The 27,536-nt window shown below is 38.6% G+C and overlaps 1 protein-coding gene across 1 annotated transcript; it reads left to right on the top strand.

Moving 5' to 3' along the window:
- The first annotated feature begins 20 nt into the window (after positions 1 to 20).
- LOC139731062 (mediator of RNA polymerase II transcription subunit 8-like) lies at positions 21 to 8,479 on the top strand. Its single transcript, XM_071641942.1, has 8 exons — positions 21 to 35; positions 1,558 to 1,676; positions 2,640 to 2,674; positions 3,987 to 4,096; positions 4,754 to 4,894; positions 6,379 to 6,460; positions 6,822 to 6,980; positions 8,403 to 8,479. The coding sequence occupies exons 1-8, from the start codon at positions 21 to 23 to the stop codon at positions 8,477 to 8,479; spliced, it is 738 nt and encodes a 245-aa protein (XP_071498043.1).
- The last annotated feature ends 19,057 nt before the right edge of the window (positions 8,480 to 27,536 follow it).

Below are 27,536 nucleotides of genomic sequence, written 5' to 3'. Positions count from 1 at the left end.
AAACCGTGGATCGATTAGGCATGTTATTTGGCTGGGTAGGTGACAATCTTATGTCGCTATGTGTGAACGTTTATGTGAGTATTTCGAGGCGAGGTGAGGACCTGTGTGAACGTTAGTATTGACAATAGTCCCACACACCGAAATCTTTGTGTCTGAATTTTTTAGTGTTGTAGCGTACGGACACTGTAGTTAGCGCGGTGTACAAATTCGTATAATCGCATCATCATGAGAACAACTACTAAATAAACTATAAACTATAAACTTTACACATTTGTACCAAGCGGACTACAAAGAGAAAATCGGCAAATGAGGCTCAAATTTCGTATCGTCCGGTAAATCTGTAAAAGGTTTAACAATAACATGAGCATTTTGAACAATTAACGCGATAAAATCTTGTAATAAATCAACATCTTCATTCTTCTTGTTCTTAATCTGAGGTAAAATGTGAATTTCTTTGCATTTCCACATTTTTGTGTCACATTTTTGACAATTTTGGCCTATCAGCCAAACATTAACAACATCAACAGTACACTCTGTAAGACTAGAGTAACTGCGTCAGTAAGCGGCCGTGCAGCCGTTCGCGGCAGGTACAACATACACGGCAATATACAGCTAAACACAGCATTGCACTGTTACATGCACACTACACATATACTAACACACTAGCAATCAACAAAAACCAACCGATAAAATGGGCACGATCTCTGACGAAAGTGAAATTTTCTCACCTAAATGACAACATATCGCATCCAAAATGAAATTTTCGGTACTTCTTAACATAACAGTTAAGAAACAATGGTCCAAGAAACTGGATTTTCTGTCGTTTTCTCGATGTTCCTGGATTTTGAAAACATATCCTCACGTAAAATAGAATTTTCGCGAGCCGATGTGGGCCGCCATTTTTTTCGGAAAGTGGATGTTACCATCGAAAAAAAATGAGAAAAACACGAGAAAGACATCAACAACACCGCCAGAATTGCGATCTTGTTTGCGGCCAATGCATGTGCGCACGCTATTTTCACGTGCTTTCGCAATGGGAATTGGCGCTTACGCAATGTTCGCGAGACATGTGAAGGCGTTCAGCCAAAGATCGCGGGGCACGCGCGTATTGCATAGGGATTGTACATCGTGCCGCAAGCAGAAATACTACGTCGCATATCGCCTTTATCGGCGAAAATTGTGCCGGGTTTTGCCCTGGTAAATCATGAAAACTGCGTTGGTCAATGGTAAATTTCTTTCATGAAAACAATTGCGTTAATGAATAATCTTGTCTATGATATATGAAATGGTTGAAAATAATTTGCCTGATTTGTTTACAAGTTGGAAAAACTCTTAACAATGCTTAAACTGCCGCAAACGGGATATTTTACTCTAGTCTACGACGTCCCGCGCATATTGAATTATTTGAATATCATTGTTACACAGAGATGTGCATGTCCAGAATTACCATGCTGTCCGGTAATACCATCCCTGTACATGGTACAGGGCTAGACTAGTGTCTACCAAGATTCTGTTCGTTAAGGTGATTATTATCTTGAATTATCTTCCCATAAGCAGAATCAAGACAAGGTCTTGGATAACACATTGGAGTATGTTTCGAGTCGTGTCAATGACTTGAAGAAGGCACTCACTGACCTCCTGATGAAACTGGAACATCATCATGAAACACTGAACTGGTAAAAATGATTTCCACAATTATGGCATGGTATTAAGACATGAAAAGGAAGACGAGTACTAGTATATCAATAGGCAGGGCTGTACACTATAAACTCTTTTTTTTTTTGGGGGGGGGGGGGTTGTGTGTGTGTCCAGCAGACCAGTTGGACCAATAGATACCTACTGTAGTTTTTTCATGTTTTACTGCCATATAGACCTCTACTGGTCCATTCCTGAAAAAGTTACTGGTCCCACGGTAATTTTTACTGGTCAGGGACTGTCAGACCAGTGCCTGCGTGCAGCGTTGCAATAGGAAAGACGAACGGTCATTAAGTCGGCAAGACTTCCAGTTTTTATTATGTTCCCTCCCCCTCCCCCCGATACCCCAGCCACCACTTGCTAAACGTGCATGCATCCACATCCCTGCATGAGCTAACAATTGTATTGTAGTGTAGAGTGGTGTGGCAAAATTAATGGAGGGACTGTGTGAATTTTACATGCATATAATACAAGTCTTTCCATTTCATTATGTCTGTAACAATGCAAGCCATCAAGACTCAAAATTTCTTGCACACAGTGCCTGATAAATCAAATCAGTTGAAATTAAATAAAATTCATAAAAGGGTAGTGAATCAATGAAACAGTGAATGGCAGACAAACCACTTTCACTCCAAAGGGTCAAAGGTTAGTGTTTCAAGGAATCACAAAGATAATGTGCGTTTAATATCTAATCCATTTCTGAAGACCTGCTTCATGATATTTTGCAATTTTTATACATAAATCTGGCCGTTTATTGTCCGGCCTTTTGCTATCATTTCGTCTTTTAAGTACTTTTCCTGGTCAACAATTGTTTGTTTGTTGTTGTTTTTTTTTGTAATTTTTATGACTTGACATTGTGATGTGAAGAATGTCTCTGGCTAAAAAAAAAAGACAGAAAGAGAGAAACAAAATCTAAAAATGTTTTGTTGTGTTTCTTTCAACAGGCCTTCAGTGCTCAATAGTTTTGCATTACTCTCAGGTAAGAACACTGTAATGTAACACATCTGTAATTGTTTCATTCATCTTCATATTTGTTTACTAGAGGAAAAATGATGATAAGGCAAACTTTATTCTCTCTTAGTCATCATGCTATTTCACCTTCTGAAATGATCTATTCTATCTTCTCTGTTTTTTCAAAGGCTATAGTTATTTTTCTCAAATGATATGATTTTTTAGCCAAAATAGGCTCAATTGCACATGGAAAAAAGACAACTCATACATGAAATTGTTAATGTCATAGCATTTATCTTCCAAATGATCCTAGTTGTCTTATTATAATCTGAAAACTGAATGATAAAGGAGAAATTCCTGTACTACAACTGTAACTGCTATATCTGTGGGCAGTGTCTACAGAGAGTTTCCATTGTTCTTCTGTGTAAAGAACTTTGAATGCTTATTTTGAGCTTATCCAGCTTATATATATATATATATATATATATTTTTTTTTTTTTTTTTTGGGTGGGGGGGGGGGAAGAAGGGGTGACATTTTAAGAAGTAGAAACTCTAATGGGGTGTTGCAAGAAAGTTGCAATCAATTGCAATCAATTGCTAATTTTGAAACAACCATTCTGATTGGCTCAAGGTCTGCCCTATTAAGAAGACATGCATACAACAATTATTTTGATTGGCCAGTGACAATCAGTTGCAAGTTGCAGTTGATTGCAACTTTCTTGCAACACCCCATAAGATTAAATTCATTTCATCATTCATGTGGCGAACACAAGATAGGTTTATTGCATTGTGGAGGATATTAAATATACTAAGCCAAACTCTACAGGAAACACAAACAAAATAAAATAGTTTTGTTATCTGTGATGTTCCAATTGAAATAACAAATGAAAGATTTTTTTTATGCCATATTCTGTTGTTGTGAGGATAACATTTTGCGAAGGGGACAGTAAGACGATTTGCAAGCAGTTGAAATCACATTGACAAAAGATGGGATTTATATATGCATTACCATGGTATTCCTTTTTAGGAAGCAAACTAATATCAATTTTCCACATTGGAAACAATGTATGTTGCATTTTTGTTACAAGTGGCAATATTAATCAGCATGCCGTTAATTGCACAAATATCAATGGACTTGCAAATTTCTAAAAAAATAAAACCGCCACATGATATATGGCATAAAGAGAACTTGAGCATTGCATGTGTTAGCTATATCCCTGTGATAAAAGTGTGCAATGTACTTTGTTTTGAAATGTCCAAACAAATGTAAAGTATTGCCAGATACTAAATTGCACTGTCTTTTATTTCTCTTTTTGATTCTTCCCCCTTATCTTGTATAGGTCAGATCAACACATTGAATAAGCATCTCAAGAGCGACAAAACTCCATCTCTGAAGAATCTCATCCTCCTACCCCTCAAGTTGTCTCAAGACAGAGATGAAGAACTGGAGGTAGAAAATATCCTCATACAGTAAATTATTGATTGATTGATTGATTGATGGATTGATTGAACAATTTTTTGATTGATTGATTGATGGAGTGAGTAAGTGATTGTTTGATTGTATGATTGATTGATTGATTGATTAGTTTAATTGATTGATAGTTATATATTTGCAAAGGTTTGTGAGTGCATGAATGAGAAAATGTTAATTTTCTCATCCATTGTTAATAAAAAATCATTGAATGATTAATGTATGTTTCCATTGATTTATTGAATGTCATTTTCAATGAAACTACTTCAATAATCTGAATCTGAATTAGCAACCATAGTCAAGTCAGCCCCATGTCACAAACCAGTTGTGAATAGAACAGAAAATGGAACAAAACGCAAGTAGATTTTCTGGTTACGTGATAATTGCTTTCATTTTGATATCATGCACTATTACATAAATTTTAATGTAACATTCCTGTGAATAGGATCATATTCTCCAAGAAGTTTCATGGTTTTAGAGATGTGCAAACAAACTATCAATATAAAATGCTTCTAAATGAATAAGTAGCTTATATAGTTCTTAAAAAGAAATTGTTCTCCTAAACTGTTGATGTCCAGCACTCCACCACTTCAAATCTGATTCCTGATATTCGTCTGTCCATGTAACGTTGAACAGAAAACCACAGAGGGGCGAGTACCTTCCTTCAATCACGAGGTGGTCCCAAACTACCTCCGCACCAAAGCTGAGCCAGAGATCGAAGAACGGGAGCAAACATTGACCAAGGATGCGGGACCAATCTCACAGGAATTGGCGAAGGTAGATATTCATTTTTTTTTTTTTACTTGAATTTTGTCAGCTTGTTCTTTCTTGTGTTTGTTAACAGTGCAAATACATCAAAATGTTGGTCACCTGACTTTGGAATTCATAAGTCTGAAATGAAATAAAGTAGTCATGAATCAATACCTATAAACTGAAATTGATATAAGAGGGTCATGGTGGATGATTTATGTGACCGGTATAATTGTAAGCTTTGTCTTCAAAACCAACTGTCTCGATGACAATTTTTATGTGTTTTTGTTCGGTTACATACAATATTTGCGTAGAGAGTTTGATGTGGATTGTGTTTCACCTGCCAAATGCAAACTTTAGTTTGCCTGATTGAATCTGTTGAAATGAATAATGTTCCAGATGGAAGACAAATGCCTCAGTCACAAATTGTAAACACCAGTGTATTGATGGAGTTCCCAGGCTCCAGCTCCCAACTTAATTTTCTAATGGTTACACTGTGAAAAAGTGTTTTTGATTGTATGTGTCTCCACACATGTACATACATAATATTGATATGAATGTGGGCACAACGAGCTGTTTGCAAAATGCACGTAATGTTATGAATACATACTACAGATCTCTTGTGCGGCTGTGGTATATTGATTCTCAAGTTTGTGCTGCAGCTATATTCATGTATAATATGTTGTGATGGAAATAGAGTTAAAAGAGACGATTCATATGTACACTGTCCTCCAGAGCGATTGTTCGTTTATTTCGTGTTCTTTCTGTCCGCATAATGAATTAAGAGTCAATTCTGATTGAGGATACAAACAAGATGATCGGTTCCAAATCTTAGAATGTGTGTGCTGTGAGGATGCAATGGCTGAAGCATAGAATATAGGGGTATTCACACCAAACCTGCATAGAGGAGCATAGTGTTATGTACCAACTATGCCGAAATAGGTTGTTTACTCGTGACCAAAATTTTGAAGGAAGCAAGTGATCACAAGAATGAGAAAAAGAAGTGTTGGGTAAATTCTTGGACCCAGCCTCAGAGGATTTTTTGTGTTGGACTGGTGTAGGGAAGTTTACTATTGCATAGGCACTGGTGTACAGTAGTGTAGTGTTGCATACTGTTACTTAGGCATGAGAACATGCAGTAGCATAGTGTTGCTTAGACGTTTGGATAAACTGCATATTTTTGTGTCCTGTGGTCTATGCTGAAGAATGGAAAAAGAATTAAACATCTTTTTTTTTTTGTGCCTACCCCAGGTACTCCTTTGCATCGCTCAGTGTATTGTTACATAGGTCGGTATCGGGTAGTGTAAGCTTGCTGTAGTTGGTAGGCAACACTACACACCCCTATGCAAGCCCCTTTATGCCTGTTTATGATCATCCGGCCAGCTCTATTTCAGTAAAAGTTGTACATGTTTGTAGTTCGCTGTTGATGGTATATGAATACTCAAAATGAATAGTTCCTTACCCTTTATGCATGTATCTTGTTTGTTTGTTTGTTTTTTGTCATCATGCAGAAACAAATTGACAACCTCAACAGATTGAGTAACCACGTGCTGAACATCCTGAATAGCCAACGAGACAGCTGGGATTCTGACTGTAAGTGGGAGATTTTTAATCTTAACAAAGTGAAGTGCACACACACACACACACAAACACAAACACACTTGATCCAGCTCGTGCTTTAAATGCTTAATCAAGTTTTAAACTTGTTTTGCTAAATTATTTTTGCCCTCTCCCACACACCTTGTCACATATATATTTTGTTTAGTTCTGAATGTACAGTCAAACAGGTACATAACAGGTATAGTGTATCAGTCGCTTCAGATTCCTCTCACACAAGATATTTCATCCTCTAAAAAACATCACTGCAACCTTCCAAATCGTTCTCACATACATCAGAATCTTGCCCTCTAAATTTCTCCACTCCTATCTGCTCTTGCCCTCGCTGCTCCGGTAGCATCCCGCCTGAACATGACCACCTCTTCCAACGTGGACACCAACATCCTGGTGGACGCCATCCGGATGGGCAAGGACCTGAAGAAGGGCAAGCAGCAGCCGAGCGCCCAGCCCATCCACACCATGACGGCCCCCATGCAGAGGCACGTGGAGCAGCACGGTGAGTACCATGGGGGTATATGAGCGTGGTTCAGTGCCATCAACATGCGCCTGTGCCACGCCCAACACAGGGCTGGACAGTAGTGGTGGCCTAGTGGCCCAGGGCCATTGAAAAATTGATGTAGGGTCACCAAATTTCTAAAAAGGTTATGTCTTGGTGGCTTGATCAGTGTCTTCTTTGTATTACAATGCAGTTTGATAATCTCTGTTTTCGATGGCCTAGATAAAGTCCATGGAGGCCCAAGTACAAATCATAAAGCAAAAATGCGAGAGAGTTGACAGGTTTTGCCACAACTGATATTAGATATCAACTTCTATCAGAGTATGAGGGATGCTTACCTTTTAAAACAGCCTTTGCAGTATTCTAAGTGGTGAAAAGATGTATTTTGATGGAAAAACAGTTCATATATTTTCACCTTTTCTGTAATAAACATGTGGAGTAGTACAATTTTGGAAAAACAATATTTTCCGTGAGACTGGCAGTATTATTCAAATTCATGAAATTCTTCCATCGAGATGTTTTCATTGCAACAGATTGACATTGTTTATTTGCATCAATTTAGGGCATTTTGTCAATCAGTTGCAACTGGCAGTATTTTTGGCCCAAAAATCAGCAACAAAACAACGAAATACTGCAGGAAAAAAAAAAGGAACAGCTGGCATCACTGTAGTAACTGAACCAATGTGTTTAAGCCAGTATAATGCAATGAGTCCAAGTTCATTGAGAGAATATTACCGGTATGCACTTTGTCATATGGCATGCATTGTGTCACACATCACGGTCATAGATGTCTTTGCAACATGACATGTACGTGATATAAACATGACACAGAGAATCCAACTTTCGACGGGGGATTTCCTGCCGAAAGCCCATGTTTGCAAAATCTCCATTCTCCCACTTGAGATTTAATTTCTCCCATCCTGGCTCTGTGTTTCCCTCTTGAAACGTTCTTGTACCTAGTGTCATCGTAAGTTGAAAAGTAAGCCTGAGATAGCACAAGGGAGCATCTAGAACCCTGGAGCTTCCAGGGCCCACTTAAGGGCCCTGGACCCCGGCCATAAGGAACTTCGCGCTTCGAGTCTCCAGTTTGCTAGGAGTTTGAAAAGTGGGAGAATCTCCTGATCAGAAGGTGCTTGGGGTTTGTGTCTCTGCATGACATGTGCATGATATAAACATTGCATGTTTGCGATTTTTTTTTTTTACCTTGTCTTTGTAATTTGTCGACATCCTTACCGCAGTCAATACTGCTAGTAAAGGAGCTTGATTACTTGGATATCATATAGGACAGAGATGATCGTAAATTCCAGGATAAAGGGGACCTTTCACTGCTTGTCATTTTTCATTTGTCTTCTATCCATTTGATAGATGGTACATTTCTAAGGAAGGAGTGACCTTAATTCTTTCTGCTGTTACCTCACACAGCTCCCGTGGGCAAGATGTCCAGTTCCATAAGGACCAACATCAAATCTGGAGGAGGACACCCGTACCATAGACCATAGGAGTGACCGGAGCCAGGACTCAACTTCACACCTTAGCAGAGGTCATCCCAGAGGCTGTAGTGGTTTTCACAGCACAGTATGCACGTTCCAAACTGGTGAAGTTGGCTGGTGAAGTGGGCTCCCCCCCCCCCCCAAAAAAAAAGGAGAAAAATCTGCACCCCCAGAAAATGGACAAATAGTGATGACACCTTGCCGTTTGCTCCATCCCCCCATGTGACTTGCAGTCATCGGCAAATGATCGTAGACAACCTGTCAAACATTGGCATTTTGTGAGAAGGGGGAAACCACAATATCATTTGGACTTTTGATTATTTACTGTAAAAGTGGAAATTTTCGCGGTGTTGAAATTTTCGCACATTTCTCGCAACCAGAAACTAGTGCGAAAATAAAAGCGCGCGAATATTTTTGCCTGCCATACGTTCCTGTGCATGATGTCTTGATTCCGCAAAATTAAAAACTTCTGACCCGGCCAAGCGCGAAAAATTAGTCCCGCGAAAATATCCACTTTTACAGTAGTTAAGGGCTGTTTATACTCTAGCACAACAATGAAGACTGATATTGCTCACAGTGCTCAATTCCTACTCTTTTTCTTCCTTAAAACTGGATGCAACGTTGTGGTGCTTTATTACCACAGGTGTTAGGATCTTGGTGGCATCAAGTGTGATTCTCATGGGTATGAAACTCTGTAACCAAACCCACAATCCTTCAGGCCATTACTGTGAATCCTTTGAGGTTTTTAGCTCACCTGAGCCGAAGGCTCAAGTGAGCTATTGTGACCATTCTTCATCCGGCGTCCTTCATGCGTTATCCGTCATCCATCATGCGTCGTGTTGTGCGTAAACTTTTTACATTTTCATCTTCTTTTTGAAATCCCCAAGACTGATTTTCACCAAACTTAAAAATAATAATGATGATAATAAAGGACATTTATATTGTGCAGCTACTATAATAATATATTCTACTGCGCATTACAAAATAACATACATAATTCAAACAAAAAATACATTACTTCAAGAGATGACTTTTTAACCTGACCTTAAACTCATTAATTGTAGCTGCTTGTCTTACAAACAAAGGGAGATTATTGTATAGTTTTGGTGCAGCATACAAAAATGCCCTGTCATCAAGAGTAACTTTTGATTTCCCTGATGGATATTCTTGTCAGCATAATAGCATCCCTGAGGGATAACGTTTCCCATGTCATCGGTTCTGGAATTGCATTTGAAGTGAGCATCTTCCCCAACTTCAGACTACTTGTGGTGGAAGGCTAGTGGATCTCGCACCCATTTTCTCCTGTGAAGCTATGGAGACAGCTTGACAGGACAATCACAACTTCTGGTGGCTCCTCCTCATAAAACTCCACCACGACAAACCTCTTTGTAGTTTCACTTGTCCGGCTGCCATCCATTGTCAAAAGGAGACCTATGTGTACATATTTTTACAGAATGTTTTTGGAAGCCCATTCATAAAGAAGAAGTGTATGCTGACAAGGGTATTTGCATGAACACAGGCTTGAACAGTCCTCATACACAAGTACCGTAAAGTTCCGTGTATGAGATGCACCCGTGTATAAGACGCACCCCTACTTTTGGACCTAAAATTGAAAAAAAAAAGAATACACACGCATATTTCCGCGCAAATATTGTGTGTGTCATACATATTCTTTCAGCTCAAAATTTCCCTAGAACGCAGCATGTATTTGCTCTATGAATTTCACCAGGACAGCAGGGAGATCAACAGTGTGTTTACTTCTTCATGATTCTTCTCGTGGAAAAGCAAGTCTTTGTTGATCCTGGTATGCCCTGAAGAAGAGATGATGCCATGTTTGTGTGATGTACTGTAGTACTCTAGAACCTTTGCAGCAAGATAGTTGGTCAGCTATGCCTTCAACTTAATATGTGAAAGGAACCTGCTTGTTGGGATATACTTTATATTGGTGTCATCTCTGACCTGGTACTGGATTGATCATTACTTCTGGTTGCAGCGACAAAGCAAAGGATAACTTCAACTTTATGTTGGTAATGCATCATTGCATTTTAACATTGCATTCTTGGATTTTTTTTTTGTTCTTCTCATTCTTAGAAAGCCTTGATGACATCAGCAGTCCACAAAGCCTCAAATATAGAGTGGTGTTTGCTTGTTTTACAGTCTCCGCTTTTTGTGCTCTTGCTCCCTTCACAAAGGCAGCTTCAACTTGGTCTGTTGCCTTCAGACAGACCCCTTTCATTTGTAGGTTTTCCTTGAAAAATTCCAGCACCATTTCATTGAGAGCTTCATAAGAAAAGGGTGTAGACACGAAGAACATGCGCTTCTAATGTGTAACTGTCGGGATTTGCCTTGTTGCCGACCTAGAGATCTCGACATCAGCTTCTATATATGCCTGCATCATCGATGCCTGGAGGCACCAAGAGTGTAGTAGGGCAGCCATGACAACAATGTAGTTCTCCCAGTAGTGAAACAACTGAATGTTTCAACTAATTAGGTCTGGCATCTCGCAGTTGGACCACCTTGTCAGAGTGATGTCAAATGAAATGATAGTAGGGTGATCTTCAAAGGTCAGATTTCTCAGTTGACTTGCTTGCATGATCACAGTCGGCAGGATTGACCACTTGTGTGCTACCTCTGATGGGAGTATTGGTATTGCTCCAACCTGGGTCAGTGGCTTGCATTGAGACACATGTGAATTGTATCCTACTCAGCCTGGAATATTGCTTGATGTTCCCCCTGTTTCCATTCTAGATAAAGGAGTTGCAACAATTCATCTCTAGTTGTTCCAGCTGGTAGGATTCTGTGATCCCTTAAATGGTGACAGTGTGGCCTCTTCTCTTTCAAGTTGTGCTGGGATGTCAAAAGGATTGTTGATTCCTGCAAAGTTCACTCCATGTTCTTTCAAAGACGGAACATCCTGAATGAATAGTGACAGAAATTCCCTGACATCATTTGGCTTTGATTTGCCGTAGAAAATGCCTATCACGAATGGATCTTTTACGGATGATGACTTCATCATGCTAGGGATTAAACATACTTGGGCAGAGGAACTCTTGAAGAGTGGTAACCCATCAATGTTTACATCAAGCAGTAATTGTGACAAACTCTCAGGATGAATATTATTGGAAGACAGTGTGAACAACATACACTCTTTCACACCAAAATGGTGGTATTCACCACCAGCTAGTGACATTACATTCTGGTAAACAATTGGTGGACAGCAAAGTTCTTCGGTCCTTGGGTGAATTTGGAAAGTCGGGTCGAAATGCAGCTAATAGCCCAGCAAGAGCAGCATGTGATACTTGATTCTAAAATTCAATAGTCCACTTGCATAGAGATCCTCCAGAAGCAAAGCCTCTGAGTCTGAACCACTCCCACCATGTGGACAATCAAAATCATTGATATGCTCAAAATCTGTGTGCATTTCAAATTCTTCCTGACGAAAACCAGCAGCCCTGTCTGGTGCATGCACACAGGTTCATGAGAAGAGAGAATATCACTGTTGTCAGTCTGATCGTCAAGATTACCTTGTCCTGGCCCTGAATCATGAATACTGTCATCTCTCAGTGGCTTCCTTACAACTACACGTATTGGATGGACTATCGATGGGTTCTTCCAGTTGTGCTGCCCCGAGTGTCGGGGGAAGAAAAAAAAAGAGCCTGAGGCATGGCTCGATTTCCCAAAAGCCATCTGACACTCGGGCAACTGATGACTTGTTCTAATCTGTGGTCTGAGGACGTGCCTCTCCATTTTATCTAGAGGCAGGCACGTATTACAGACAAAGGTACAGTGACTGGGCAAATATGTCATGAGAAGTCTGTAGCAAGGCCCTTATGCTGAATTTTCGCCAACTTGGTGGCTTAGATGACAATGGGTAGGCAATAATGTTGGTAAGTAAATAAGCAAATACGTTTACAGCCAAACCCATCTCATACAATGTGCCAAACACATTTTTAGAGAATACCAAAGAATGCATTGCCATGGCAACAGCATGTCATGACACTAAAGAAAATAACCAAGGAATCACCTTGCAAGACAAACGGCATGAATTCTCAAGCTTCAAAGAAGGTATCAACAGTAAGAAAAATGAACAGTGCAATGGACAAGACGTGGTGGAAAGAAATAGGCAACAACCAATGTGCTACAAGTATTTCAAAATGCTTGAGACAATATCAATCATTACCTTAACTTCGATAAGTTTGATGTGATTAGTCTGTCTCTGGTTTTCCAGACACAGGCTTTGTTAGGATGTTCCTTGTAATGTGTTCAAATCAAACGAATTAAAAAAAAATAGCATTAAATGCCTCGTTTGGTTTCGTGAACTATAAGGTTCACTTGTAATTTCCAATTTGCTCCCATGTGCCAAAGTCACTGTGATGAATTCCTATGCAATCTTATCTTGGGCTGACAACTTGGGTTTGGTAAGGACAACATCCTCCATGGGCTTGACTTCTTTCACACTATGAAGTGTATCAGTCGAAAGGTTCCATTCGGTCCCAAACCACAAATGTGGTCCTGGCGTCTTCCTTAGAGTCACAAACCTCCTTTACATTTGACCGCCATTTACGGATGTCAGATTTGCCCTTAGCAAGCGTTTCTACAAGCTTGGCTTTCAGATTGATGGCTTCCTTGACACTGTTGATGGATTCACTCGGGTCATCCGTATAGAACTGATTGGTGGTAACTTTCTTCAGTTGTTCTTCACCAGGTGCATGTTTATTTGTGACGTGCGTGAGTGAGGGTGACAGTTGCCGCCGTTGGAGAAGGCCTGTCTCCGAATGTCACGGTGGTGAAACCTTGCATCTTCTGGCCTGATCTGGATCGCCTGGAATGTTTTGCAAATATCAGCGATGATGCCCACTTTGATCTCTCTGAAATGCAGAGCCACGTTGATCAGAATTCAGGTCTTCACCTTTCATGAGGTAGTCGTTCAAGGAATGACCTTGAAATCTCACCTTTGCGTCGTAGACGATCCTGACTGGGGTGGTTTCTGAATCTTTCTTTACAGCAGAATGTGGCAAGAACCACATTTTTCTTCCAGCTTCTCTGTCTTGTCGAACCTCTGCGTCACTGACAGAATGTGAAACACCTCTGTGCTGCAGATCCCTCATTTGCTTGCAGTACACGTCCCACTTCTCGGGCCTGTCTCTGAACTGGCTTTCCAAGCCATGCAGTCTCTTCACCGCATAGCTGTAGTTGTCCGGAAGACTATCTGGGGACTTCTTCCATAGCAACATGATTTCGTACGCGCCATCGTAATGCTGAGTAACACTTTGCTCAATTGCTTCAGTTGCTCCTCTGTCCAAGAGCTCTGATGAGCATTTACATCTTCTCGGCTGCAAGGCTGCTGTTTCCAGGCCGAGGAACTTCTCCAAGGGACCGATTGTCGACTCATTGACATGATTCAGCAGCACTGCAGAGCCCTTTGCCCGTCCTCCTTGGTATGAACCATCCCAAGGGGCATCTCGCCGCTACAGACTTGTCAGGTTTTTTCTCCAAAGATGTACTGCGTTCCTCTCATATCATCAAATGGGTGTTGCCAATGCCTAGCAACACGTCAACAGTTTCAGAAGAGGCAAGCGTGTACATCAACTCCACACAGATGGTGATGCTGCTGGAGGTCTTCTGGTTTAACAACAGGGGCTTCCCCACAAGGCTTCCCTGTTTTTGTGATGGTCAGTGGGTAGGGCCAGTTTTCCCCTGATGTCTTAGAGAAGACTTGGAGAAGACTCCTCTTATCAGAGTGACCTGGCTTCCACCATCTAACAGAATCCTTACCTGTTAATGGATATTTCCATGTTGCAGATAACCCATGACAGTAGGTACAACGCTCTGTAGTGCACATGCGTCCTGTTCACAACTGTCCTCACACTTGCTGAAGTGGTGTTGAAACGTGTTGGTGGTGCATTGTTCAGTGGAGACAAAGAACCTTGATCTCTTTCTCTGAACTTCTCGCACTTACGATGGTCTCCACAAACCTACTGTCCCACTCTCCCATCTCTTCGTATGTTGCCTCATCTGTTATTTTCTCGACCAAATCTGCGTGTTTACTTTCAATTTGTTGTAATTGACCCTCCGCCTTGGTTGTGTATCCCTTTAAGGTGTCACCCTCACCAAAGATGTCCTTTAATAGTTTGTTGATGGAGTTTAAGGTGCATGTCAATCCCCCTTTGGTGTTTCCTCATTATTAACTTCAATTTCTCTATGTTAGCCATAGAGCAATTTCTCTATGTTCCATGGTTCTGGAAATCTCAAGTTCTTGATAGTGAAAATGAGTGTTATAGCACAATAAACGTTGATGGTGTATTAAGTCACATCTTAAAGGGTGTGTAGGCCTACAGCAGTGGTCGAGGTGAGCATTTAGCTTTTAACGTTTTGCGAGATATTCAGAAATCACTCTATGAGATGCCAAAGAGCATGCAATTCTATGGGGTATCAAAAGTTTATTTGATGAAAATCAGTTTTGAAATGGCTGAAATATCCAAAAACAAGGTGAAACAGAGATCCTAATAAAAGGTGTGGCCTGTAGTCTTTTATCATTATCACTTTTTTTTTGATATCTCAGCCATTTGAAAACCAATTTTCATCAAATAAACGTTCAATCCTTCTTAAAATTACATGATCTTTCATATTTCATAAGATGTTTCTGTCTCACTTAGGAATGTAAAAAAACATGAATCCCCACAACAACCAGTACTGTACAGCCCCTTTAAACTTGATGTGGATTCTTTATTCTGTTACACTGTATTTATTGATGAACTGGATACTGTGTGTACTGCAGACCTCAGCTTGAAATATGATAGTATAGTCCATTTAACAACTGTGTAGAAATGAGTGGTTCCCTGAATTGTTGCTCAGGATTAGCTTGTTCAAGAAAACCAAACTATAAGCAAGATGCAGTAGCTAACTGCTGTGAGCAAACTGCTGTTCTTGTGGAACGACTGGCAGAAACTTGCTACTGGCAGTCTTAGATTCAGACCCAAACTGTGAAACTCGTACTAGATTTTATCATTCCATGAGAGTCACACCTCAAACACATATTGGTTAAAGGCTTGTTTGTGCTGTCATATGATCCATTTCCCACACCACAATTTGGCCATTAGGAGCTGATTGTATCATTTTTGTTCATTTGTTTCACAATTTGCACCACGATTGAAATCGTGGTCTGAATCGTGGATTACTGGTGGTGATCGTATCAAGTCATATCAGCTCTTATCAGATTTTTAGGTCAGTCATGACAATTGCATTGATTGTAAACAGTTTTCAACAATTTAAAACTTGTCTTTGATTAATGTAATTGCCACAAGTGACCTCAAAAATCTGATACAATTAACAAGATGATAACTCCATGATGTCAACAGTTGCGAAGATTGGAAAGACCTAAATGAAAATGCCATGTAACACTAATGGCCAATGCATAGGGAATTGCACGGTAGTGGGAACAAGCCTTTATGGAGTTCAGAGTTTATGCATACCATTTTTATAATTTTTTTTTTGTAAGTTTGTTCATAACCCCCAAAAGTTTGTCTTGGTCTTGTTGAACATTAGCAAAAAATAATGCATGCAAACTGGTATGCAAACTGGTGTCCAAGTGCTAAAATATATAAAATGTACAAGATTGAGTTGAATAGATATTGCTACATGTATGTCCTTAGGGTAGAATGTCCATGATATTGAAATGCTCGCAAAACAGCCAATACACGACTTTCATGATGTACTGAATTGTATATGTACAGTACTGTACAAGACTCTTGCAACAACTATTTGGTACCTCTTGGATTACCAAGGGTATTACAGTTATATCTTGAATGCGTGTTTGCATATTTAAAAAAAAAAAAATCCAGTTCAGGCAAGCCGCTGGCAAACCTTGAACTTATCATGGTTAATCTCTATCATGGAAATGTGCAGAGGATTTGAAAGCGTTACAAAACTGGAGTTTGTACTGATGTTTTTACTGCAACGAGCAGGGCAGTTTCAGTGTACCTACAGAGATATACATGATGCATGAACCTTTTATTCCCCCTTTTTTGTTTCGATATGCAGCACAATTGAATTTGTACTGCTTGAACTTACACGATAATGTGCAGGGCAGTTACATGCAGATTTGTGCATTACAAATGTTGAGATGATAATTGTAGTGATGTAAATATTTTGTTATTGAAAATGAATAAAAATGATCGCACATACTCATTACTGAAATATTCAAGCGTAGTGTTGTTACTACAGTGTATCAATCTGTGTGATCAAAGGAGATGTACTTGTAGTATCTGACCAGTGCAGGTTTAGTCTCAGGAACATCAAGGCCTGGATCAAAATCAGAAAGCAATACATGATCATTAATGCACTATCCTGGACTACATCCACAACTATTTAATGCATTAGTGTCCCAAGTGCCATTTTATTTTACCAAGGCCAAAGGCTGATGTAAGAGAAACTGACATGATAGCAAACAGTGTTCTTGTTGTTCATAAATTTCAGAATACGGTAGTGTCTGACAGTATACAAATAATGAATGTTTATGAGTGCAATGGACAGAATATTTCATGAGGTGAAAGATGAAATGATCCATTCAACGAGGCTGTGCCTCGTTGAATAGATCAAACATTTCATCTTTTACCGAATGAAATATTCTGTCCATTGCACGAATTAAAAACATTTGTTATTTATTCTATATAATCCCTAAAATAGATCATTGTCATTTGATGTTTTATTAATTTAGAAACGAGAGAATCTGAGATCACGAGAGTGCTCACTGAGCGCTTTACGCTAGCGCGCTGTCGCATGCACACACTGCAAACGCAAGCGTTTTACACGCATAGTGTGCCGGGCTCTCAGCGAGCGTGCAATGGAGCAAATCGTATGGACCCAAAATTGCATGGTAAATGGAGCCACAATTGCACGGATGATGACGTCATAGTGAAATGGGCCAAATGACCAATGTCAAACAACCAATCAAATGACAAAGATCTCTTCAGGCGTTATATAACATGCACTATTATGTTACATAGCACCAATAGAGATCCTTGTCAGTTGATTGGAGGTTTGATATCGATCATTTGTCCCATTTTAGTATGATGTCATTATTTGTGCAATTATGGCTCCATTTACCATGTACACAAGCATTGCACACACGCTGAGAGCCCGCCACACTACGTACAAGTATGTAAAATGCTTGCGTTTGCAGTCTATGTCTGTGTTCATGTGATCAACCATGCATATGGCGCTCATTGAGCAATCTCTCGATCATAGATCTTACATATTCTCTTGTTTATAAATTCATAAAACATCAAATGACAAGGATCTTTTTTTAGGTATTATATAAAACAAAATAATAATAAATGTTTTTCATTCGTGCAATGGACGGAATATTTCATTCGGTGAAAGATGAAATGTTTGATCCATTCAACTCGCCTGCGCCTTGTTGAATGGATCATTTCATCTTTCACCTCATGAAATATTCTGTCCGTTGCACTCATAAACATTCATTATTTGTATTTTATAGAACGCCTGAAGAGATCCTTGTCGTTTGATTGGTTGTTTGACATTGATCATTCTGCCCATTTCACTATGACGTCATCATCCGTGCAATTGCGGTTCCATTTACCGTGCAATTTGGATCCATACGATTTGCTCCATTGCACGCTCGCCGAGAGCCCGGCACACTACGCGTGTAAAACGCTAGCGTTTGCAGTGTGTGTATGCAACAGCGCGCTAGCGTAAAGCGCTCAGTGAGCACTGTCTCGATCTCAGATTTTCTCTTCTTCCAAGATGATAAAACATCAAATGACAAGGATCTATTTTAGGCGTTATATAAAACAAATAATAAATGTTTTTCATTCGTGCAATGGACAGAATATTTCATTCGGTGAAAGATGAAATGTTTGATCCATTCAACTCGGCTGCGCCTCGTTGAATGGATCATTTCATCTTTCACCTCATGAAATATTCTGTCCATTGCACTCGTAAACATTCATTGTTTGTATTCTGTTTGTCATAGTAAATGAAGTGTATTCATAACATTTATTCCCCACACAAAGTCAGAGTTATGTTGCATGACCACAAACTACATCAGAATAACATGCAGTGAATATCATATCGTGCCAATTCCACCAGTCAAAAATCATGTTGTAATATAATGTGCTTTTTACTACTGTATATCATTTCAAATGAAACAGTCACTTTATCTGGTTTCCATATGGGGACTTGATACCAAAATTTGATTGTGGTGATTTAGCGACCTTATGCATTTCTCAGTTTTTTGCAGAAGTAGACTAAGAGAGACTACTAATACTGTATAGTCCTTGTGAGGACTGTTACATGCAATGTACCACAAACTGTGACTTAGCATCTTATCATGCAAGAACCAACCTTCCAACAACACAACTTCAATATCTGTTCACAAAATTTTTCACTGCTGATAGGCATTGAATGGTGAGGTTTGGGGCATGATATTCTCGATAAGCAAACCAATATCTCTCAAATGTCTTTGATAGGTGTTAATGTTGTGAGAGGAACTTTCTTGTTGTATTGGGATCTTTCCATTGATGGTTGAATTGGCTGCAACATTGCATACGTTACCAACCTCAAGTTGGTTTGGATAATAGGCACATTCACACATACTGGAAAGGTGTGACTTGAATCGTGATTCAAATTGTGCTTTTTTTGCACTCTTGTTTACAGCCAGACAGGAAAAAACAACAACTTATGACTCGAATGGCACCTATTTATAAATCCAAATCACACCAGTTCATGCAGGCAAATTGTTACCCAAATCGCACCGGGCTGAGTGAGGCCAAACTGGGCATGCTTGAGTCTTGGAGTTTGACCTGACTTTGACCCGACTGTTCTGCACACACCTTGTATTGTGGGATACAACAAAAATGGTACAAATTCATGAAATTCTTCCCTCGAGATGTTTTTCATTGCAACTGATTGACAAATTGCCCTACATCAACGTAAAGGCAATTTGATATAGGGCAATTTGTCGATCAGTTGCAAAAAAAAATGGTACAATTCTGCAAAGCGTTCACACACACTTTGCATCGCAAATAATTGCAACTATTTTTTAAACGTCACACTTTTAGTGTGGGAATTTTGACGTGAATCTCACTAAAAGTCACAATTATTATGTCCACACGCATTAAAAACCAGTTTTTGCATCACAATATGAATCGCGATGCAGATAATTGCAACTAGTAGTGGCTGTGTGAATGGGCTTAATATGCACTCATCAGTTAACAGTTGACTAGAAACCATTGTCCAGTTGGCCAGTGTTTGTAAAGTGCTGCCTCTGACGGGACTTGTTCATATATGTGAATATACATTATGTATGTGAATACAAAGATACAATGTATATATGTATTAATGTATTTATAAATGTGAATTTTTGGAAGAGGATGGAAATGATACAGGAGGCAAGAGTTTGATGAGGGGGACGAACAATGAAAGATGCAATATCACCATGACAACAGTTGACAAAAGATGCTGTTCATTATCAAAATAGGCAAAAACTTGAATGGATCAGGTAATCTTTATATTGCAGAAGCTTCCATCACATATAATAGTTAGCTAGATGAAGCTTTACACATACATTATGAAATTCTACTTCTGTTTTACACACTATTCATCTTCTTCTTACTGTGATACATTTATTTTGCACTTTTCCTTCATTCAGTTATTGGCAAACACCTTTGTTGCTTAGGTTTACACAGTATAATCTGCACTTGTCTTCTCTGTATGTATTAAATAGATACAGAGAAGTGAAGAATTTTTGGAGATGACTCAGAACACAAGGACTTCTTGAGGTAACATGTGCTACACCAGAATACGTTTATCTCTTGAAATCAACTGCAGTCAAAATAAAGCAAGGCATGCAACATATTGAAGGCATGAATACACGACAACAATAAAGACTTGTATAAAGACTACTTGCCATTAATCTCCTTCACACAGTGTAGCCATGGTTATGATTAACATGTTGAAAAATAAATTTTGTGAACACATTATATAGTATACTGTCAGTGTATATGCAATGCAGTACGTAAATACAACAAACCATAATATGACCAGAAAGTGCTGCAATATATCGGTTACAAAGACATTACTTCCGAAGTCAAACAGTTCCAGACAAGCATGCCAATATTCTGAAAAATACTGTATGTACACATAATATCTGGATGTTTTACACATTGCAAATTGTTGTTTGTTAAATTGAGGTATTATGTTAATGAACTTGAAGATCATGCAGCAATTTAGACAGCAGAAAAATACAGACACTAAATAAAAGTAAGTGATACAAATGAGCAAAGGTGCTATGAGTCAGTTATTAGTACATCATGGTTCCTTCGACCAGTCCTATGGAGACAGACATGGAAAACATTTGCATGGATAACTGGTAAATTCAAAACAAATATCACAGCTACATGATATCTAAACCGTTCCAAGAAATCTAATCCATTTCAATTTGTTTGATGGATGATTCAACCAGAAGGAAAATTTATATTAAGGATGAAAAAAGCATTTTAAAAAGAAGAACTTCTTTTTGTAAAATGAAACTACAGGAAGTTATTGGTCTCTTTGAGATTAGACAAATTCTCAAGCTATGAACTCTTTGCAAGCTAGGACTGTAGCAATAAAAGGGAGTAAAGGCAATATGAATTGCTTTCTTTTTTTCAAGGGCTGTGGTGAGATCGTAGAATCCTTAATGGTGAAAGCCTGTGAGAAAATGAGCAGCAACATTGTGCAACATGACAACTGAGGAACACTTACCAATTTATTTGATGCACTTGTGCTGGACAAATTACTTGCAATCCACTAGCTACGGTGCTGTTAATATCTGTCTACATCTTCACTCCTTTTATGTGGCCATTTTTATGGAAGATATTTTCCTCCTTGCAACAACAACACTCAATATTGCAACAGATCATCACAATTTGCCTTACATCAACATACATGTACATACAAATGTAAGCACTGAATCAATCAGTGTTTTAGTAGTAGCCATGATACAAATTCATGAGCATACAAGGTTGGGCTGGATTCAAACAAGCAGCCCCTTGATCACCAGACAGGCATCTTATCCAGTGCCCATCACTATGATTTTTTTTTTTTACATCATAGTCACTACGAAAACACTGATTAATTTGGTGATTGAATATTTATGTCCATGTAGGCCAATTTGTCAATCAGTTGCATTAAAAAAAATGCAAGAATTTCATTGATTTGAACACTCAACATGCTTTTAGTTTATAGATCAAATAGTTATTTACTGACATGCTGTCTTCGGTTTCTGTTTAAGTCCAGCAGTATTGCATCTTTCACATTTTTTAAATCTAGACATTCATACTGGCAAGGAAGGGAAAAATTACATGCATATGCAGCTTGTGGCGACACGTATTCCTGAGATAACTTCATTGTCAAAATTTAGTAATTCAAGCAAGATGTACTTTTCAGCATACTTTTTAGTTATCCAAGGGGGATGAATTCTATCTACAATACATTCATTTATTTTTTACTCTCACTTGTACAAATTTAGTGTCTTATAAGTCACTTTAGCTGTGGTCACACTGGCAAAAGATTGAGAAGTTTAGAATTGCTATCTTTTTGCCAGTGTGGCCAAAACTTCCTGTGAAACTTCTTGCGAAACTTCCCACTCAAACTGGGGATGTTTCCCGGACCCCCGCCAAACCTCTTGATCTCTTGCCAGTGTGAACGCTAGAAACTGAAATACGATCTTTGCCACGTGAACAATCCATCCTCTGTGTTTGGGCGGTGCCTAAGAAGCGCACAACTATTGTAATGTACAGGTATCCATTGTTATATCACAATCACTAGCCATTGGACTGCATACTATACTCTTCCTTCTTCTTTGCACATGCGAGCCAGTGAGCCAAACTACTCGTTCCAAAGATAGAAAAGTTTGGTTGCCAGTGTGAACAGACGACCAAGATCGTGAAGACTTTGTGATCTATAAATTTCTCGGTCTTTTACCAGTGTGACGGCTTTTAGGTTGACAGCAAGGACCATGCTTTCTTTGTTGCTATTGTAATCACGTCTATGAGCATACATACTTCACAGAACATCTAGGATTAGGATGAGATGAGATTATTACCCCTTGTTAACAGCCGGTGCATGACTTGGCTTTCTGTCACTTACCCAGTACCTACTCTCCAAATTGCTCTATGGTTCCAGGAGAAAACAAAGGGGCTACCCACTCTAACTGTCTTGTAATACCCTATTCACAATGCTGAGAGAAATGAGACAGAAATGAGAAAGAAAGAAAAAAAGCAAAAATTATTCACCTGGTGATATAAACTTACCTCAAACAGTGAAGAAAATGGTAGAAAAGAATATTTCTTTTCTCTGGACATTCATAAGCATTTCATAAATGGCAGTATGTGATCCCCTACATTCGTGTTATTTTCATACTTTAGGTGTATCATATTTCTCATCTTCATTGATATGAAGTTCAAAATTCATATCTATACTGATGTCTTGTAACAGATAAACTAAAATCAGATTATCTGTGCTCAATGATGTACGTAGCATACTGCATTATTTTACTGTAGTATGACAAATATTTCTTATCAATAAGATGGTTTAGTTGGCAAAATTCTGCAGTATTGCTAATATTACGTTCCTTTTTCAGTGCTACATGAGTGTCCTTTTGAATCTTTATCATAATCACTGACACAGATTACAGATTTGTATTACCATAATCAACATGATCACAATCATCATCACATCATCATCATCATCATCATCATCGTCATCATCATCATCATCGTCGTCATCATCATCGTCATCATCGTCATCATCATCATCATCATCCACTTCTCCATTGGATACTCTGGTACAACTATCTTAAAATCCACACACCAGCCCCCTTAGAATGGCTTGGTACCAGAGACAACCTGCATGTACGGCCTACACCATGACATTGACAGTTTGAGTTTATTGACCCTCACTGTCAAACCACATCCATCTATTCACACACACAAACATACTATCTCATTACACATATCTCCTCCACTCTGAACAAGTTGGAGCCTCAAAACTATGTACTGTCTTTCCTTCTTTTCTTCAACAAATATTAAGCTTAAACAACCGACATGTGAGAGCGCTTTTGCTGGAAAAGTGTATGCCCCAACAACCTAATGAAAATGAATATCTCTTGTCATCTTTCAGGGTGGAGACTGAAAAATACTATTATAACCTTTTTTTAATAGTTTTGAATTTGTTTTGTTTCATTTTGGTTTGGTTTGTTTTCTTCTGAATAAAGATAATTAGTAGTGAGGTGCATGTAATACATTATACTTGTATCTGGGGGGAAAAAAAAAATATATATATTGCAATTCCCAGCTTAACTGAAACTTTGCAACAAATGATACAGTGGAACGTCATTATAAAGAGGTCAGATAAAAAAAAACAAACAAACAAACACCTTCCCATAACGAGGATAGTTTGCAGGACCCAACTCTTTGTTTTCTTTGTTTTTGTACCGTGACATAGAAACCGGACATAACATGGTCATTGCCTTGGTTTTTAGGTCTACGTTATAACAAGGTTCCCCTGAATTAATATAAAGATTTGTGATGAATGAAAAAAGAAGTGTTTCACGATTAAGTGTGCAACAACCTCATTATAAAGTGGTTAGACAGTTTTAGGTCTTTGCTACTGTAAAAGTGGTTTCTTTCGCGGTGGTTTTATTTTCGCGCTTTTCGCGCTTTAAGGTTGAACCGCGAATTTAACATCACTCGAAAATGTTTTGAACACATCGCTTGTTACAACGCTATCATTACTGACCGCAAATTTATTCACACGCGAAAAAGTCGGCACTGATGGAAACCGCGAAAGTTTCTGTACGTGAAAGAAACCACTTTTACAGTATATCAAAGGGATGGTATAGTATTGGTTGAGGTGAGAATTTGGCTTTCAACTTTTTTTCAAGATACTCATAAATTGCTTTGTGAAATGTTAAAAAGCATACAATTCTAAGAGGAATTCAATGTTTATTTGATGGAAATCATTTTTGAAATGGCTTAGATATCCAAAAACAAAGTAAAACAAAGCAATCCAAATAAAAGGTAGGTCCCACCTTTTATCAGGATCACTTGTTTTGGATATCTCAGCTATTTCAAAACCGATTTTCAGAAAACTTGGAAATCCCCTTAGGATTATGTGCTTTTTTATATTTCATAAGAGGTTTCTCACTAATATCTTACAAAATCATCATCAAAAGACGTTAGAAACCTCAAGCCCTATCTCAACCTAAACTGTATCATCCCTTTGAGGTTCCCCTATATTAACATACACTGTAAAGATACATTTGTGATGCATGAAAAATTAAGTGTTCACTGATTAAGTGTGCAACAACGCAATACAATAGGCGGACACCTTGTGATATGATGTGCATTGAATGATGGCTTTATTAGTATGAAAACACAAGACAAAGAGTTCTACTTCGCTAGTCGACAAATAGCAGTACAAGTCAACATGGAACACGAGACAGAAAAAAATGTGGCAATTACATCACAGAAATGGTGAGAAATGAAGCTAATTCTGATGGCACTTGCACACCCGTGGCACCAGTTCACGGTGGGGGGCATAAATTATATCAACACCTCTGAGTTATCTACATGAACAAGCGCAGACTCTGCCAATAATGGCAGAATAGAAGAAAAAAATCTGCCTGTTCTCTCCTTTATAACTGGGCAGCAGTACAGTATCCTCAATGTTTTTTGCAAATGTCTTTACAGACAAATTCCTTGGTCCTCGCCCAATATGCAGTGTCTGCTGGCAGCATGCTAATTAGTAACAAACTCCTTCATCTTTTAAACAAAGGTGTTGGAGTTTTGTGTGTGTGTGTGTGTGGCCAGAAAAACATTTTTGACAGCATTACAATCTCTACAGCAGATTATCACACACCACCACGACATTCACTGGTGTGTTTGTGACTTGAATGAAACAACTGGTGACACAAGTCTATTTTGTTTGTCTCTTCTGACCCAAAGTATGATGAGAATAGATTATAAAGTGTTACTACATTCAATAGTCTTAGCCTTCACCCTGTGACAAAACATTACCAGTATTCTATTTGGGGCTCACTGTAGATTTACTAAATGAAGGGCATGATGGGATAGCATAATTTTCTCTCTATGAATTTTGCAACTCCTAAAGTAGTTTATGTCATCTATAAAATACCCTGGCATATCTCTGACAAAAATAGGAATTGCCATCTTCATTTCCTGAAATTGGACTGGGCTGGAAGATGGAGGGAGGGAAGGGTTTCCATAGAAGCAATATGTTTGGTAGACTGTAATAGGATTTCTGGAGTCTAAGCGCCATACACATGGAACTCTTCAATTCACAGTTTTTTGACACTAACATTTCACATGGACATCACTCACTTCCAGCGTTACAGTGACTAAACAATGCTGCCAGCTCTCACAAAGTCTGAAAAATGAAATATTCAAGGAAAACTTTAACTCGCACCGTCTCAAGCAACCAAATTCAACACATGCTTCTTGTCGACACCAAATGCCACTTGAAATGAAAACGGGGGGAAATTTTTGGAGGAAGAGAATGCTATGTGAAACTTGCACATGCCAGTGAGATATCTGACATTCTCCAAAAACATAAAAAAAACGCATGTCATTAAGGGACAGGGATGGCTATTGACTGAAAAAACTTGTTCGATGCTAGTAAGATGTTGTGTGTAGCCTGGACATTAAATCCAGTGGATGTTAGAAATAGTCTTCACAGGGTTATGAAGTCATTACTCAAGAAATCTTCTGTTTTGTTTTGTTTTCCAGGACATAATTAATGATGATGGCATGGTAATTTCCTAATGTGTTTTGGTTCGAGGATGATCTCCCGGGCTAGAGACTCACTCAGTGTCACTCTTTTGATGAATAACTCGCATTTTTTACTATGTTTACACACAATATTAAAAACTTGACTTGAGTGATTGAATTTCATTTTGCACGTTTTTTAACATTGTTTTATATCATATTAAAAACAGGGAGAAATCAAAGGGGATGGAAGGCATTTTATTCTCAAGAGGCCTCGAAACGGCACACAAATAACAAGATAAGAAAGTTGGACAATATTAAAAATGAAATACCATACACTGAGCCCATCCTGAACAAGGTACATTTAAACGGGACTGCCAGAAGAATGAACAGCTACAGGGCCTACGAGCAGGCTCCAACTATATGTACACAACTTAGAAAGAGATCTATATGTACCATAAATGAATACTCGCTACGGTGTTTATAATTCATACGCTACAAAGTTTCATAATTCTACAGCACCTAAGCTGTGCGTGTCAAGTCAACGATTAAAAAGGTGGTCTACATTATGAGTAATACCTGCGTCCTCACACCTCTTAAAAAACTTGCCAAAGGTTTGGAAGATAAAAGGAGAAAGTAAGGACAAAATAAAGGAGAGTGACATAGATATGTGTCTAATTAGAGACACAATTAAATGACCATCACAGATGGTAAAATACACTTTTGTTTGTTGCAGGGTACACATCCTACAGCACAGAAGTTGAATACATGATATGCGATATATTTCTTCTTTCATTTTCCCAATTTTTTTCTCTTTTTTTTTTTTCCTGGATGTTCAGGGAATAAATACAAAACTGTTTCAAGTAATCCCCAAGTTAATTTATGGCAATAAAAGGCCTGTAACTCTCAAAACTTGTCTCATCTTGTGGTCTGTTGATTTTCCAAAATCAAACCACCTTCATCACGAATAAATTTCATGAGTGTAAAACATCAAAGATCAATTGGAATCAACATTTGACAAGTTTGCTTGAAGCAGTGTTGATGTAGGCCAACAAATGTATTTCTTTAACACAATTTTCGGGAGCATTCGTGCACATCAAATCCAAATATTTGGTGTAAGCTCTCAACTTGCATACAACACATAAACCGTGAGCTCAAATAGAACCATTGCAAGAAGTAAAGATTGAGTGAAATTCTGCAAATATGGCAGGAGATCAGTGAATTGGCATCGTGTAACTTTGAGCACATTTGAATATTCATGTAAAAATTCTATACAG

The sequence above is a fragment of the Diadema antillarum genome, unplaced genomic scaffold, assembly GCF_040938485.1.
Source record: "Diadema antillarum isolate AM-2024a unplaced genomic scaffold, OU_Dant_1.0 seq00000355_RagTag, whole genome shotgun sequence".
NCBI lineage: Eukaryota > Metazoa > Echinodermata > Echinoidea > Diadematoida > Diadematidae > Diadema > Diadema antillarum.
The sequence above is the reverse complement of the archived record's forward strand: the minus strand, read 5'-3'. Positions and strand labels throughout refer to the sequence as shown.